This window comes from Neopelma chrysocephalum, unplaced genomic scaffold (assembly GCF_003984885.1).
Source record: "Neopelma chrysocephalum unplaced genomic scaffold, ASM398488v2 Primary Assembly neopelma1_63, whole genome shotgun sequence".
NCBI classification, from domain to species: domain Eukaryota; kingdom Metazoa; phylum Chordata; class Aves; order Passeriformes; family Pipridae; genus Neopelma; species Neopelma chrysocephalum.
In genome coordinates, this window is record NW_020897720.1 from 12,908,090 (window position 1) to 12,924,497 (window position 16,408).

Here is a 16,408-nt window from a genome sequence, read left to right on the forward strand (position 1 = left end):
CAGGTCTTTGTGCCATGATATTGTTCTGGAGTGGGGGCATTCCAAGTTGAAAAAAAACAACCTCAATTAAGTGCTTTGCCATTTTTTATATATCCCACTCCAAAGCTCAAAATTAGGAACTTTCTCTCTCTTTTCAGTTTTCATTTTGTGTTTAAAGAAAGCACCAACCAATATCCACTGGAGCAAGGGCAATACAGACTGGGAGCTGATTTAGTCCACTGGACTATCCCTTCATCTGTATTGCCCTTGGAAAGAGGGAAAGAGAGGGGAAGCTTCCATCCTGTGTGGATTGGAGGGTTCCTAGTGACCATTCTTCTGCAGACTGCAAGAACAGCTGGGTGGGAAGCTGAGAAGTGCATTTTAATTAAAAATCAAAAGTACGATTAAAACAGAAATACAGGACAAAGTTAATGTGCTTTGTAGATTTCCATGAAGGGTGGAAAACAGACATGAGGGTAGTGATTAAAATATGAAGCTGTTTTGAGGGAGAAGACATTGAATGGCAGCCTGGCAGTGCCCGCAGAGGAGGAATTCTCCCCTCTCTTTCTCTCTCTTTTGCTCAAATAGAAAAAGAAATAACCTGTGTACACTCCAATTTCTTTCCAAGTTGGCAGACCCTGGGCCTGAGTCATAAAGCAAATAATCCTTCTGTCATGTACCAGTGGATTCTGTTTGTTTTGCTCGTATAAATAAGCTTGATGTCACTTCCAGTATGAGCAGCACAGCCAGGATTTGTCCATTGGAACAAGTCATCACCCCTGAGCCAGGCTGTGAGAAATGCTCTCCTCTCTGGCCCAGTGAAATCCATCTCCCCCATGTCAGCTTGGGGTGCAACCATATGCAGATGTCTCCAGTTCCCAGCTGTTCCCAGCCAGGTGACTCATCTCTAAAACTGGAATATTAGAAGCACAGTCAACACAATCATTTTTATATGTCGGTCAAAACCCTTGGGGGACTGAATTTCCAGCAACCAGCCTGCAGGAAATGCAGTAGCAGGTTTAATATCACAGTCCCTGTCCTGGAAATGGAGTGAAACTCGGAATAACAGCTCTGATTCCTCTTCCTAAAGCTGTGACCGTGGACTCCCATTTCTGGTGAGATCCCACTCCACTCCCAGGTCTGTTTTCCAGCCTTGCATGCTCTCAAATTGGACCCCACGCTTGTGTGTGTCAGGAAACATCCCTTTGATGAGGAAAGTCAGCCAATTCATTCCATTCCATCCAGACAAATCAAATTAGAGACTCACAACAGAGGCTTAGAACAGATCTCACCAACCATAACTGGTAAAAGACATCTCAGCTCCTGTTGATTAAAACATTGCTGAAGGCAGGATCCAAACTACCACCTGAGGACATAAAGTGTGTGGTCTTTGTTTACCAATCCCACCCACACTCTCAGTTCATTTACTACAGTGTTACATGTTTAATTCCTAAATTTTTTGCTTCTTGCTGTCACTTTTCTTCTAACTCTTGTCCTTCCCCTAAAAGCTGTTGGGATCCAAAAGCAGGTCCCAGCTGAGAGCCTCTGTGGGCAGGTGACCATCACACCCAGGTGAGTCTCAGATCCCTAAATTCTCCCTAAAGGAGTGGCAAAACTGGAGACTCCATGACTTGTAGCTGTTAGGGATGATCTGCCATTCCTGGCTCTTGCTCCAGTCCCAACTTTTTTCCCACCTATGAATTGTTAACTTCACAGGATGTGCTTAACTTAAAACTTCCTAAGAGAAATGACCTTGGCAATTTTCTGGGTATTTCTGGCTCCATGCTGGAGACTGAAAAATCATTATTAGACTGCTGGTTTTTTGAGTGAGTGATAAAAAATAGGAACTAGCAGAAAATATTGAGAAGCAAAGTAGTAGAAAGGAAAAATACTTTGTGAGAATGGAGGGTGGCAGTGGACTTGGAAAGAGAAAATTTCTTGGAAACCACCAGCAAGGCTGCACTTAAAAACTCTGCTTAGAACTCTGCACTTAGAAACTCTCCCAAACTGAGCAGACTCTCAGATTTGTTTCCCCTCAGGACTGACTGGTGGGAGACAGTGCCTGTAGCTCATCTCCCATTAAACCCAGAAATTTTTGTGGGAACCTCCCTAATTAACCCCATGGACACACTTCTGTCAATCAATCACTTAATTTTCTTGCTCTGCCCCATTCTTCCTTGAGTGATCCTTTAATCCCTCCATAATCTCTGGCCTCAACGTGCTCTCTGGCAGACATCTTGCTTCTGATATATTTTATGACTCATATTTATTTTTTCAACAAGCTGCTCTCTGAGGCTTTAGTGGGTTTATATGGCCTTTGTTTAGATTTCCATTTAATTTTCAAGAATTTCTGTTCTTTGCTATTTTTTTCTTCCAGACAGGTTTTTTTATTTTTAAAGAAGTCATCTTTTTACTCATGCAACTTCTATCTTCTTCTCCTTGTTTCACTTAGCTGGGTTTGAGGAGGAGAAGACAGAAGGGAACTTAAGAAATTTGGTCTGATAGGTAGAATATATTCATTGCCTTTTACTACTACTGTTTTTATTTTCTCCTGCACAACCATCAACTTACCTAGTATCTGTTTGGAAAATGAAGCATCACCATTACAAATACCTGTGAGTATATGAACAGTCACTATTCCCAAGTGGTAGTTTTTTGGATATGAACTTTTCCAGGTCAGTCTTTAGTGAGAACATTATTTTTTCATATTGATGGAGTCAAGGATGTGGTTTGGTGTAAAAAAAAAAACCTGATCTTTTTTTTTCCCCTCCCACCTACAAGCCAATTTCCCCCACTGCCTTGAAAACACGTGCATTTAGAACCTATGTTTCTTTTTTTCAATTTTCACTTGTGCAAAGCAAATGCATAAACAGGTACAACCAATTACCCAGCTCATAACACGGGAGAGAATCAAGTCCCAGTAAAGCAGGAAAACAAATTTCCTATTGTTAGAAGGTTAACTTCTTGTTGGAACAAATTAGGTATTAAAATAAGAGAGTAAATGAAAAGCAATAATGGAAATAGCCTGGGAGAAGGAGAATATATTTAAGCCTTGTAGTGAAACTAGTGTTTGGCTCAGTGAGTGGGACTCATTCTGTGCTTAAGGAACTCATTCTCTAAGCTGTTCTTTTTCAAATACAAATTCACTAATAATAGATGCTGCACTGACTTTGTCTTGAGAGCTAAATTAATTAATTGCAATGTTTTGCATGGATATGCAGCAGAGACTGTGGAAAAAGGACGTAGAAAACCCTTCTGGTCTTAAAACCCACCAAATCTGCAATGATTTTATTGTTCTCTTTAAACATTTATACATTAAGAAATATCCTTTATGTTTTGAGAGCTGTTGTTGTAAGTGCTTTTTTTTAGGTGGTGTGATTAAATTCCCTTCTGCCTGGCACATTGCCCAAGCAAAATGGTTTTCAAATGTTGCAGGGGAAGAAAATCCCCAAAGCTTTTCAGAGGGGTGCAGAACCGATGCCAAAGCAGGGATGGCCTGGAGCTGTCCTGGAAAAAAACAGATTTGTATCTCTGTGTGGGGAGGTATTTCAGCATCTGTCTGTGTCTATTTACAGTCAAGAAGAGTAGCAGATGCTGTGATTCGTAGTGAAAGGTATAACTCAGCATCTACAATCCACACCTGGAAAAAGTAAGATCATTACTCATGGAAGTCGTAACCCTGGTGGCAGCACAAACAAAACTGGGTAATGTCCAATGCCTACAGTGTTATTTAATCTATTTTATGAGTGGTATTGTTGTTAAAATCTTCCAGCCAACTTTAGTCAAAAAGAAAAAAAAAAGAAAACCTCTTTAAAAGTTGCCAAAATACTTTCTGCAGGAAAATGATCTCTTCACTTTCCCAGGGGAACCAGCCCATGTCTCTCTTTTGAAAGAGTGGAGGGGAAAGAAGATTCTTTTCCACATCAAAGCACAGACAATGCATCAGTGTAAGAAAATTTAATAGTTTAAATAATACCTTAAGGGTTTTGGTCCCCTCAAAAGAAAATAAGAAAAAAAATTGGAGGAAACTTTTGACATTTGGAGATGACAAGACAGATGCAACCCTGGAAATATTTGACCCTCCCAGAGAGTACAGCTGGGATACTTTTGTTTCCTGTGATGCTGCTGCAAGTGAGGTTTTTACCAATGCCAGTTTGCACACCATCAGTGCAATGTTTATTGCCTTTTACAGCTCCCTGGGAAGTAATTTTTACTCCTGCCCAGTTAAGGATGAACAACATTGCAACTGCAGCACTTAACAGCTTGGTGCTTCCAGCTTGACTGAACACAACATCCCCAGAGCAGGATTCCAGTTCAAGGGAGCAGCAGACATGATCATAAAAATATAAAATAACATGGGATCCCCTTAGAATCATTAGTGGGACAACAGGTGGGTTCACCAGCTCGGTGGGAAGTGGAGAGCAATGGGAATGTGTCACCTAAGGAAGCAGCAGAGCTGTTTGAAAGGAAAGACTTGTTGGCCCTTTCCATCCCAGTCACTGGATCCTCTGCAATGAGGACAGAGCTCCTCTGGCTTTGAGCTTGTCCTTGCACACCCACCATCCTCCTGAGAGAATTTTCTCAATATGACACAATTCCCCTCCTCCCCCCCCTTGGCCGTAAGCGACACCAAGAAGGGTCCACCTTAAAGAAGGCACTTGTCAGAACTCCAAAATGCAATCACTGGTGAGGAAAACAGGCAGAGGAGGCTGCTCTCACTCCTGTGACATCAGTCCAATGCAATATTGGTGAGCTTTGTGTTTAATTAGTAACACCAAATGCCCAAGCATTCAGCTGGTATCAGCACTGGGGTTTTGGGAACAGTGAAGAGCCAGGAGGTTTATATGAGCAAGATGACTGCTCACTGTTCTGTGAGTATCTACTGGAACTACAAATGAGCATAATTAGGATGATTGCTCCGATAGAATAATAATGTCAGATCAGCAGATGGAAGGATGGAGCCAGGTACGTTTTTCCAAGGCACTGCAGGGAATTAATATCATATTAATGAATGTAAACCAAGTAACACATTCTGAGGATCTCAAGTCTGACATTAAAGAGGATGCAGATGGGAAGTGATTTAATCTCTCACTCATTGTGATTTTAATTGTTGTTGGTGTAGATAATTATAATGAACTCATGCTCACTGTGTCCAGGCAGATTATCCAGTGAATTGTGGATAAACAGGAGTGGTATACAAGCAATTTTATATTGCCACAAAGTGCTGCTAGGTACTACAGTATTTATGGGGGTTTTTTGGCTTTTACATGGTAAAAAATGTCAATTTTCTGGAATATAATTTGCTGCTGGGAATTTTTCACCAGTACAGCATGGAAATAGCGCATTGTCAAACTGATTTCATTCTCACTGTCCAAACCCCAGGATCTGAACTCGTTTCAGAACAGAGAAATATAATTATGTACTTTTTATATTCATATTTCTGCTCTGGAAAGTTCTGCAGCATGACTTCTGTCTGCTCTTCTTAGAGAGAGGCTGATTTCCATATGGTCAGGGGTGCTCTGTGCCAGGACTCTGCAGCTGGGATCACGTTTTTCCAAAGTGCTTGGTTGCTGCTTATGTGCTCTGGGGACCAGAATTTCATCCACTCTGATGCTTGTGACTGGTTCTATAAGGAGCTGTTCTTGCTGGACGTTGAGAACTGTGATAGTTGGCTGTTTGAGACCTGGAAAACATATGGTTATTTTAATTATCCATAAAATCTGCATCATGGCTTGCAGTTAAGGCAACATTCACTTGAAGAAGGGATTTAGGAGGAGTCTTTGTCCTGATATGCACGTGCTGTTTGCAGCCAAAATTCCCATGAGAGAAGGGACTCACAAGCACCTTTGAACACATAAATGTGCTCCTTAAGCAAGCTGCAGGTGAAGCTCAACTTAGGGGAAAAATGAAGCTGTGTTGAGCAAAAAATTGCTTTAAATTTGAATCTATTTTTTTCCCACCTGATTTTCAGTAAACGCAGATTTCAGCTGAGCTGAAAAGAGCCCCACAATTGAAGGAGAGCAGCTAATGCAGTTAGTGCAAGGGAAACTATCTTTTCCATCTCAAATTGGATAGGAAATGGAAATCCTTCCCAGTGGAGCTTGTAACAGACAGATCAGGAATGTAATAAATATGGGAAAATGTCAGGGAGGAAAAGCATGGATGGCATGTGGAATGAGGAGCTTGGCCCAGAGGTAACTTCTGTGCTTTGATAGCTCTGTCACATCAGAGGTACAGAACTATCTGAAAGGAGGTTGTGGTGAGGTGAGTGTCAGCCTCTTCTCCCAGGGAACAAGCAATAGGAAAAGGGGAAAAGGCCTCAATTTGCACCAGGAGAGGTTCAGGTCAGATATTAAGAAAAATTTCTTCACTGAAAGAGTGACTAAGCATTGGCAGAGGCTGCCCAGGGAGGTGGTGGAATCTCCATCCCTGGGTGTGTTCAGAAAATGAGTAGATGTGGCATTTTGTGATATGGTTTGATGGGCTTGGGATATGAAGTCAAAGGTTGGATTCAATGATCTTGGAGGTCTTTCCCAACCCTAGTGATCCTATGATTCTATGATTTCCTGCCCACTGTCTCATGTGGAAATGCTCTCTTGAAAACAGAATAGGTGTCAAGGAAATGTTCACCCCAGCTCCTTCCCTCGTGAAATGCTCCTGGGCTAAAAGAGGGATTCTTTCTGCATGATGACAAAAGTAAGGCTGTAAGGAAGGCTCTAATGCAAGGGGCATTTTTGTTTTTAAAAATAAGAAAAACTGTTTCTCAGTGTTTTGTCCCTACACAAGGAACCAGTAGATATTTGAAAACTATGGAGAGGGATTTGGAGTCTTGCACTGGATGATCATGAGCTTGATTTTACTGTTGATATCAACAGATCCTAAACTCTTCTTCAACAAGCAAATTAATCGAGTATTATTTTGACATGTGTGGTTTGCACTTGAGAAAGAGAAGCTGTTGACAGGACATGGGGAGAGGGACCCTCCCCTTCACCAAATGAGTGTATTCCCCACATTTTGCATGCCAAGCACTCAGTTAACACCTCAGCACAGCCTGTCCTTGGACAGGGACTTGATAGTTTATCTTCTGAAAACAGGTGTTCCAGGATAAACACTCAAATGAGCTTAGGGAAATCTGCAAGGAAAACAAAAACCACCTTTCACTTAGTTGAGGAATCAGAAGCACATGGTTTATTTGTGATGTGTGTTTGAAAGCCAGCTGAGGTGACAGGAAAAGAAACATCGAGCATCAAATGCCATCTCAGGCTGAAAAGCTGCCGTGCCAACCTTGAGGTTTGAAATGTTCCTGTTTAAAAAAAATATTGTCAAGCAACATAATTTCTGTTCCAAGTTAATTAAATATCTTCAGAGGCTCAGAATAGGGTGTTAGTCCTCTGCTGAATAGCACTGGTGTTTCTGTGCTCTGGAGGAGCTTGGGGATGGTGCCTGTCACGCTGAAGGTGAGGTTGTGGGGAAGGAGCAGAGGAGATGGAGGTGTTCTTCTGGCAACTTCTTAGTTACTAAAAAAAAGATTGTACTTTAGATAAGGCAATTGATCCATTCATTTTAGTGTACAGAGAGTTCACAGGTAAAGAAAACTTATTTTAAGTTTCAAATAGTAAAAAAAAAAATCAGTATAACTGATACAAAATGTTGAGAGTGGACTGATTCTGAAATTTCTTATGCTAAGGGAATCTAAAACTTTGCTTAAAGAGGAATTGTTTTCAGTCTCAGTCCTTAACTTTATCTTAGGAGTATTTTAATGGATTCCTGGCTCTATATCCCCAAATAATCCATCCATTGACTTTAGATTAGAAAAAAAAAGAAAAACAAAACAAAACAAAACATTTAAAGGAGTTGTTTCAAGGGGATATCAAAGTAAAATATTTTTCCTTTTCCAATGTTTTTATTGATGGAAAGAGCTTCCTAAATTTATCCATTGGTTTTGGTCCCAGAGGAGATGCATTTATCACAAAAATGATTAATTTGCCAGAAGAAATTATTGGTAGAATTGGTAGATTCATTAGAGGCAGAGCACAAACGAGTAGAAATAAAACCGGGAGGTGCAAATGTCTTTTCTACTGCTTTTGACAATTCTCACTTTAAAGCTCTTGGAATATTCTTGCTGAGGATTCCACACATGCCTGGACCTGCAAATGATGCTGTAAAAGCACAGTAACAAATTTTAAGGGATTTTCTAACTCCCTGAGTGAAACCATTAACAGCGTTTCGGCTGCTTCTTTATGGATTCCACATATCCACCAGTCAATAGGTATTTTACCAGGTATGAGGTGAAATCCAAAGTGGGTGGTTTGATTGATCCCTTACTGCTCTGTCCCCTGGGTGGAGGGATGTACTGTCTCAGAGGTGAGCTTCTGCAGTGCAAATGAAGAGATGAATTGCAGCTGGAAAGCTGAGGAGAAAAAAAGAACCACCAAGAAAAGTTGTATGGTAAATCAGTCAGTGCAACTGCCACTGAAACGATGCAGGGGATGTTGTTTTCACAGCTCGTGGAAAGTCACATCATTTTTCGTCCTCAGTCAAATCACATTGTTGTTTCCTGGGCTTCTCTGGACAAAAATAATGTCAGCACAGGCAGAGCTCTGTTTTGTCCTTGGGCTCTTTTATTGGACACATCTCTCAGTGTCTCCTGATGGGATCTGAGCTCCCCTTTGCCTGGAGGCCCCTCTGCTCTGCCACTCCAGGGAACAAACCACTGCCATGTTTAACTTGGCTCCAGTTAGACGGGGCCAAATGGCTTGGAAAGCAACAGAGACACACTTTGGAAACGTCAGACTCTTGCACATGAACAGATTGCTTGTTATTCTCTCTGGAGATGAAGAAGTCAAGGTCTGGATCATTCCACAAACAAACGGGGACATCTGTCCCTGCTCCCAGACACACTGAGCAACGTGCACCTGAGCAGAGAAACGTTTGGAATGAGCACTTGGCTTTGAATTCAGAGACTGGGGATGACACAGCACCCCCAGAGCTCCAATCACTCGCTGACGTGCTGCCACTTAAGGAGCAAGAGAACATAAACCAACTGGATGTGCTCTCTGGAAAATTAACTGTACAGCCTTGGCACAGCCTGTGCGTGTAGGCATTTAGTCTGGAGACAATAGGAACACACTCAGCTCTGTTCAGAAGTGCCAGCAGTGAGTGCACAGTTGGCAGAGCTCTTTGGGAGGTGCATCTCAGAGGATAACAAGGCTGCAGGAGCAGGATCAGTGCAGGACCCTTTCCTGTCATCTTCTCTCCTCGTCTTCTCTCCCACAGCCCTTGTGCTTTTATTTCATTCCCAAACATATGGCCAGTCACAGACAGTGTAAATACCCAGAAGGAAATTTGTCCTACAGCTTTTCTCTACCGGCTTGTGCATATTTCATGTGGTATCTAATTGGTAAATATTTATAAGCATTTTGAATATTTGACATGATGGTTTGTTTAACAATTTCATTTCAAATCTAGCATATAATCTTTCTGCTTTCCCCCCCTTCTCACATCTTTGTTTTCTTTCTACCAGCATTTTTATTTAGGGGAGTTTTCTGTTCGTGTTTACAGAATTATTTCTCCATATTTTTTTTCTGCTGCCTCTTCTCAAAATGCTAATCTAAGCAATGCAATATTTCTCTCCTTGATATATGTGTGTGTGTGATGTAGATTGAATACAAAGAGCCAAGAGCTTGAGGAAACATAAAAAGAGACTCTGTGCTTTCATTTGCACAGCAAATTTAATGTTACCCAGAAACACCAGACAGGCTCCTGGTCTTACTTTTTCTTATTTCACTTAACTTTTTACTCAAACTCCATCCCTCTGACCCGAAACAGCACTTTTCTGAAAAAAATCTGATTGGTTTTGAACAGATGTGGAGACATGACAGAGTTCATTTAGAACATAATCAACAGATAATAATAGGGTACTCGGAGAAATTGCAGTGAATGACAAGCACCATCAGCCTTTTCAAAACAGCAAAATGAGACATTTTTAACTCCACATGCACAACAGTGTTAGAAGAAGCAGGAAATGACTAATTTGGAATCCTTTTCTAATGTTCCAGTTTTTAAAAAATGATATTGTAACATTCTCAGGCACTATCCCCATCCCGCTCTGCTCGCTGCCTCTATTGGAAATCAAATTCTGGTCGTGTGTTATTTGATGTTATTTGAAGCAGACTGGCTCTCTGGAGCACTTTAGTTGTACCCTTCATCTTCCTCCCTGAGGCCTGGCAGCACTCAGCCTGTCAGGATGAGGCCCCAGCATCCCTCATGTGTGATTTGCAGTTTTCATTCCTGTGAAGATCCATCTGTTTTATGAACCTCATAATCCTCGGGCTTCTCTGATGTGGGAGCTAATTGGGGCCCCCAGGAAGGTTTGGGTTGTTGTGGTTGCCTGTGTGTGGTTTTGCAGGGCTGACAGAAGGACTGAGCTGGAGTTTGTGTCTCCAGCCCTGGGTTTCTTGTTGTGGTACAACTGGTGATCTCCACTTGCTGTCCAGGCAGCAGATGGTTCTCTTCAAGATATATTTAGACCAGGAGGACCATGAAGTGCCTGGCTGAGGGGCTGAATCTGGCTGGCAGGGCAGTGGGGAAGTGGGGACTGCCCCTTTGCACCCCAAGACACAGTGGCTGCCGACCCCTCCATCTCCTGATCTTCAGAAACCTTGGTGCAACAAGAACCTCAGAGAATCACAGAATAATCTGAGTTGGAAAGGACCCACAAGGATCATCGAGTCCAACTCCTGGCCATTCCCAAGAGTCACCCCCTGTGCCTGAGACAGTTGTCCAAATGTGTCTTGAACTCTGTCAGGTGCTGTGAGCCTCTTCCAGTGCCCAAACACAGTCTGGGGGAAGAATATTTTTCTAATATCCAGCTGGTCCCTCAGGTCCTGTCACTGGTCACCAGTATCTGGAAATATCTGGAAGTGCATCCTGGTTCTCCTCCTCTTCCTCCCACGCCTCTCTAACCTTGTCCTGGGGATGCAGCCTTCTGTCCTGTGCCAAAGAGAGCCCCACCACTGTCCCAGCACTCCTTTGTGTGGGGAATCCAGGATCTTGGATGCTTCCAAATGTGTGGAACACAGGGAAATGTGTGAAAAACACAGTGCTGGCACATACACCAAGAGAGCTTGGATGCTGCTTGTAAATAAATCTTCTTGGCTTCCTTGAGGTTGTCACCGCGTGTCACAACTTGCAATTCAGTATTTTAGGTGCAGGTACAGGATTCCTGCTTGTGTCACCAAAAATACACCTTCAGACCAGGATCAGGAGAAGCCTGGCTGCCAGTCCTCTGCTAAACTCGGGTTTTAGGGTAAAGATACAGCCAATAACATGCTTGAAGATAGAAACACACTGACAGGAGGAGAGTCCCTGAGTGGCCGTGTTCTCACTGTCAGGCTGATCAGCATTTTCTGTGCTGACTGGGAGCATTACAGAAGCCAGAACAAAGGAGACAAATGCCTTTGTAAAAGGGATCATCAGAAGACACAGCAGGTTCAGTGATCATTGAGACTTGTCTTAACACATGAGCAGCCTCCTGAGAGCAGGAAGCTGCTCTTCTGTCTGGCTGCAGAATTGCTTGAAGGCACTATATTTTATTTTATTTTATTATTATTTTATTTTATTTTTTTTATTTTATTTTTATTTTATTTTATTTTTTCTTTCTACAGCCTTTATGTTGGGTAGATTGCATGGCTGCTTGTGTCTACTCAAAAATCAGAGTAAACAATTTTGAATGGGGAAATCATTCCTAGCCTCTGCAAATGCACAGAACCAGTAAAAACATGAGGCTTGGAGATGGGAATAAAGCTGGGCCTTGATGGAGTTTGCCAGGTGGGAACGTGCCATTTACAGTTGCTTTAGAAGCACTTTTCTAGATGCAAACTAAACTGCTTTCCTTAAAGGAAGAGGAAAGATAATCTGAGCTAATACTTACTGGTTGCTCAGGTGATGTGGAAGTGGTGATGAGAATTCCCTGAAATGTGCTGGTTAAGAGATAAGCATGTGAAGTTTGCAAACAGAACATAGAGAATGGTACTAAAGCTCAGCAGAGTTCTCATCTTTGTGGTTTTTTAACATTAATTAAGCATCTCCATTACCTGTGGCAAGTAGGCATTTCATTCAAAGCCTACATCTATTCTCAGATCTATCTATGATTGGTGTCCTTCACCATTCCTGGGGTTATTTTGAGGCTGATATTCTTGTTTGGTCATCTGTTCTGTCAGGGAACAGGCAAGCTTTCTATTCATTGAAATTCATCTTGGTGTGGGGAAGATTAAAGCATGGAATTGATTTGAGAGGAGCACTTTGAAGCCATAAAGTACAATCTGTCTCTCATTTCCATTTCAGACCTCGCTTCACCCACATTTGAAAACATTCACTCTACAAACCCTTATCTCACAAAATGCTCAGGTACCAGATTTAGATGCAAATGTACCATCGTTTTCTGAACCATAAGAACACCTTAAATCTTAGTGCACTAACTTAGCACGTTTACAGGATCCTTGGTGCCCCTGCTTCTGCAAGGGGCATTCATCTGGGTAAGGATCTGCTGGTTGTTCTCTTATGTCTCCTTTTAATGAACATTTGAAGTTCTTGCTGATCTCCATTAACAACACAATTAGAACATCCAGGCTGATTACTGGGGGAAAAGGGAACCAAGGTTTCAACCTTTTTGCCAGATAACATCCAAGTTTCACCTTGCAGAAGGTCTCAGCACTAAAGCAAAGGCTATTCCCCAGCTCTAGTCCTCAACCCCTTCTCCTAAACCCCTCAGAAATGGCATCTTCTCTTCTCTGCAGAACACCCTCATCCCAGCCCTGAGGGGCTGTTGGTTCCCTGCAACTATTCCATTGCTCTGTGCCAACTGAGACAGCTCTTCCCAGCCTTCAGCAGACAGGAAAGCAAAGTTGGGACACACCCCCACAGAGCAGAATCAACCTCAAACCTACGACAAAGTCATTCAACCCACTTATTCCAAAATTCATTATCAAGAGCATCTCAGTTCTGAGGGGGAAAAACTGTCCAAAGAGGTTCAGCCACCTCTAATAACATCATATTTTAAACTGTGCTGTTAATTATTGAATGTTTGCACAGTACTTTGGGAACTTTGTCTAACAAGGAAGGCTGATATGTTGCTATGCATAAATGATAGAATTAATAAAATAGAAAACATAGAAGCACAAAGCCAGGTTACCCTTATCACTTCATCAAAGGCAGGTTTAACTATCTTCTTTTTTTGGCTGCTGGCTTAATTAGATAAGCTGCTGAATTTAATTAACTCATCAAACCTAATTTGAAAAGATCTCTCAAGTCAGTAAGAGCTTGTCTTAGGTTTATTATTTCTACCTGTTGCATTGAGCCTTTAATATCACCATTTTGTTATGATATTAGTGGTAGCCTTAATTGTGTTCTAATTTACAACATTTACTCAGGTGGTGGCACTTGCCTTGTTTCTTGAGTGCCAACATGTGAAAATCAATCACAATTTAATTTAAGGCAGTGAAATCACTCTTCTAACCCTCTGTCAAGTCACCTATCTGTTAACTCCTGTCCCATAAGTGTAATTTGGGCTTGAAAGGTGAAATTATTTCATAGGAAATCATATTGAGTTTCTGAAGTCCCAATTCCTGGAGAATGCTGTGACACAAAGATCCTCTGGATGCTCTTTTGGGACTGTTTAACCAAATTCAAAGGTAATAAATTTGAGGCTGAAATTGGTATTACAACTACATAATTCATTTGAACACACACCACTGTGTGATGCTCTAGCTTGTTGTACGAGTCTGAAACTTCTAAAGACAGAATTACTGGGAAAGAGCCTAAATTGAAATATTTGCTGTATATTTTAACCAGTTAGCAGGACCTGTTTTTTTTTTTTTGGCCAGAGTTTTACATTCCTAGAGATTTGCCTCGCAGAGAGGAGAGAGATAAGTTGATTGCTTAAAATCAAAATTTCCCTAGAAATTATTTCCTTGTTGTTCTGTAAAAGTTGTTCTATTGCAATGCTGTGCAATTCTATTATGCTGCTGATAGAAACATTGCTAATTAAGCCTGGAGGAGTTTGTGTATATTTGTGAAAAACCATCAACATGCTGGATGAAATCAAGGGCTTTCTGCCTCTTCCAGGCAGCAGTTTTGCAGAAGTAACTTTGCTCACAATTGTTCTCTCCTCTTCTTTTTTTTTCTTTAATTTTCTTTTGAGTGCACAATTAAATAATCAATTAAAGAATGAAATGACTCGGGTTTTTTTTCTGTTTTCCCTCAGAATGACTATCGGAAGTTATCTATGCAATGCAAGGACTTCGTGGTGGGGGTGCTGGACCTGTGCAGGGACACTGAGGAGGTGGAGGCCATTCTGAATGGAGATGTCAACATCCACTTGTACCCTGAGCACCACCGGCCGAGCCTGAGCAGGATTAAACTCGCCATCAAATACGAGGTCAAAAAGGTAAATTATTCCTTTGGCTCCCTGGTGATTAAGTGTTCACATTGCAATGATGCTTCCCTGATGTCACCTGAAAAATCATAAATGAGAGAGACAGAATTCAGTGGCACCAGGACTGTCCTGAGAACTGTAGCATTTTGTGGCTTGGTTTGCATTTTGTCACTGTGATAAACAAAGTCTCGAGTTTCTATAAATTTCTGAATAAGAGTTTATTATATGGTAAAAGCAAGCAGCCGGCTGGGTGACAGAAATGGGGACCAGTTTCCCAAATCTGCACACCTACTACAGGGTACATTTAGTATTTATCTTAGCTACTTCATGCATATTAATTATATCATATACATATACATTCTACAGGTTTTTGCTAAGTATTTAATATATGGGTTTTCTTACAGCTAAAGCTAAATGATTATCTTTACAACCAGTCATAATTCATGCATTCTTGGACGAACAGGTACCTAAAAAGACCATGTTTTATTCTTAGGATAGTAGGGAGGTTCAGGGCCCCTTGACCTTGTAAGGGTCTGTTTTATTTCTTTATGGGGGTGTAATTAAGTTTTACAATCCGTTTGTTTTATTTTTATGTAATCACCCATTTGTTTCACGAATCAAAATTATTTATTTATCACAGTCACTTATTTGCAAAGTGAAAAAAAAAACAAATTCCAGAAGTGTTTAAAACACCTCTTCAGCTTCACAGAAGTGTGTTGTGTGAATGGAAAATTTTATTCTGGCAAATTCCAGGTCTGGGTGGTCCCAATTAATTTCTTCCACAATATGCATTGATGCAAACTGGGCTCCTGCTATGGAACTCGAAGAGTGTTCCAAATTTTCAGGCTCACATCTGCTCCCTCTTCCCCCTCCCTCACCCACCACCTGCTTCCTTTTGCCTCTTGACTGTGCTGCTGTGCTGGCTGGAGAAGGTCTTTTCCTGTTATGAAAGCCATTAATTAAAGAGAATCTTCAAACTCATGTTTGAAATTAAATGCTTTCACGCAGGAGCACATGCTGTGGAGCCAAATATTTTCTCCAAGGATGTTGTGTCTCTGCATTGTTCCATCACCAAAACCGAGCAGAACATCTCAGCTCACTCTTAGTTCCAAACTGGGTCGAGTTTAGTTATTGAAACTGTTGCTTTGGTGACAGGAGCCAACCTTGCTCTGGTGCCCTTCAGAAAATGAACAGGTAGAACCTCATCAAGGGACAATCCCCAGTGACCCACGGGAATCATCAGGACTTTGGTCAGAACATCAAGGCTTTTCCATGGGTGAAATCTGTGCTATTTTTGCTCATTTATTCTCCTAAATATTTGTGTCATCCCTCAGACACCAAGAGCACGAGCTGGAGTTGCTGCTTTGAGCACATTCATCCCTCCATCCTGGCTCAGCTGCTTTCAGAGGCACATTCCTCCATTTCTTTCCCTGTATTCACGGGCACCTTTTTGGAATGCCCTAAAGCATCCTTGGGAGGTCATGTCCACTTGATCTTTTTATGTATAAAATATCTTCCTGTGCTCAGGAAAGCTGAGTATCCTTTCTGGGTCACAGCAACTTGCTGCTCACCAAGAACAAACCTTAAACTAATTCTGATAGTTATAATTTGAATATAAACATGATAATTCATCAGCCTCTTGTCCACCCTCAGGTCAGCACTTCTCAGCATGTTTTCTTCAGCACAATATGTGTAAGATGAGTGTTTAACTGCTGGCTCTAAGGTAGTTTTATTTGTGGGAGGCAGGGACACATTCAGACAAATGGCTTTGGTTATTGGCAGTGACATGACAATAGACTGATGTTTATCACACCTGCTGAACAAAGACCTCGTGTCATAGTAACACAACAGTGATTTCCTCACAGGGCAAAGCACTTCAGGTGCAACTTTTTTGTTCAGTTCAGAGGTATTTTTAGGTTTATATACATAAATACTAGGTTTATATATATAAATATATATACATAAATACTAGGTTTATATATATAAATATATATA

The 16,408-nt window shown here is 41.4% G+C and overlaps 1 protein-coding gene across 1 annotated transcript in view; it reads left to right on the forward strand.

Moving 5' to 3' along the window:
* The window catches only part of TRPC7 (transient receptor potential cation channel subfamily C member 7), a 71,386-nt gene that overhangs the window by 11,850 nt on the left and 43,128 nt on the right, over positions 1 to 16,408 (forward strand). Inside the window, exon 3 of the mRNA XM_027682877.1 lies at positions 14,243 to 14,425. Within this exon, the coding sequence (XP_027538678.1) occupies positions 14,243 to 14,425 (183 nt within the window). The remainder of the gene's footprint in view (positions 1 to 14,242; positions 14,426 to 16,408) is intronic.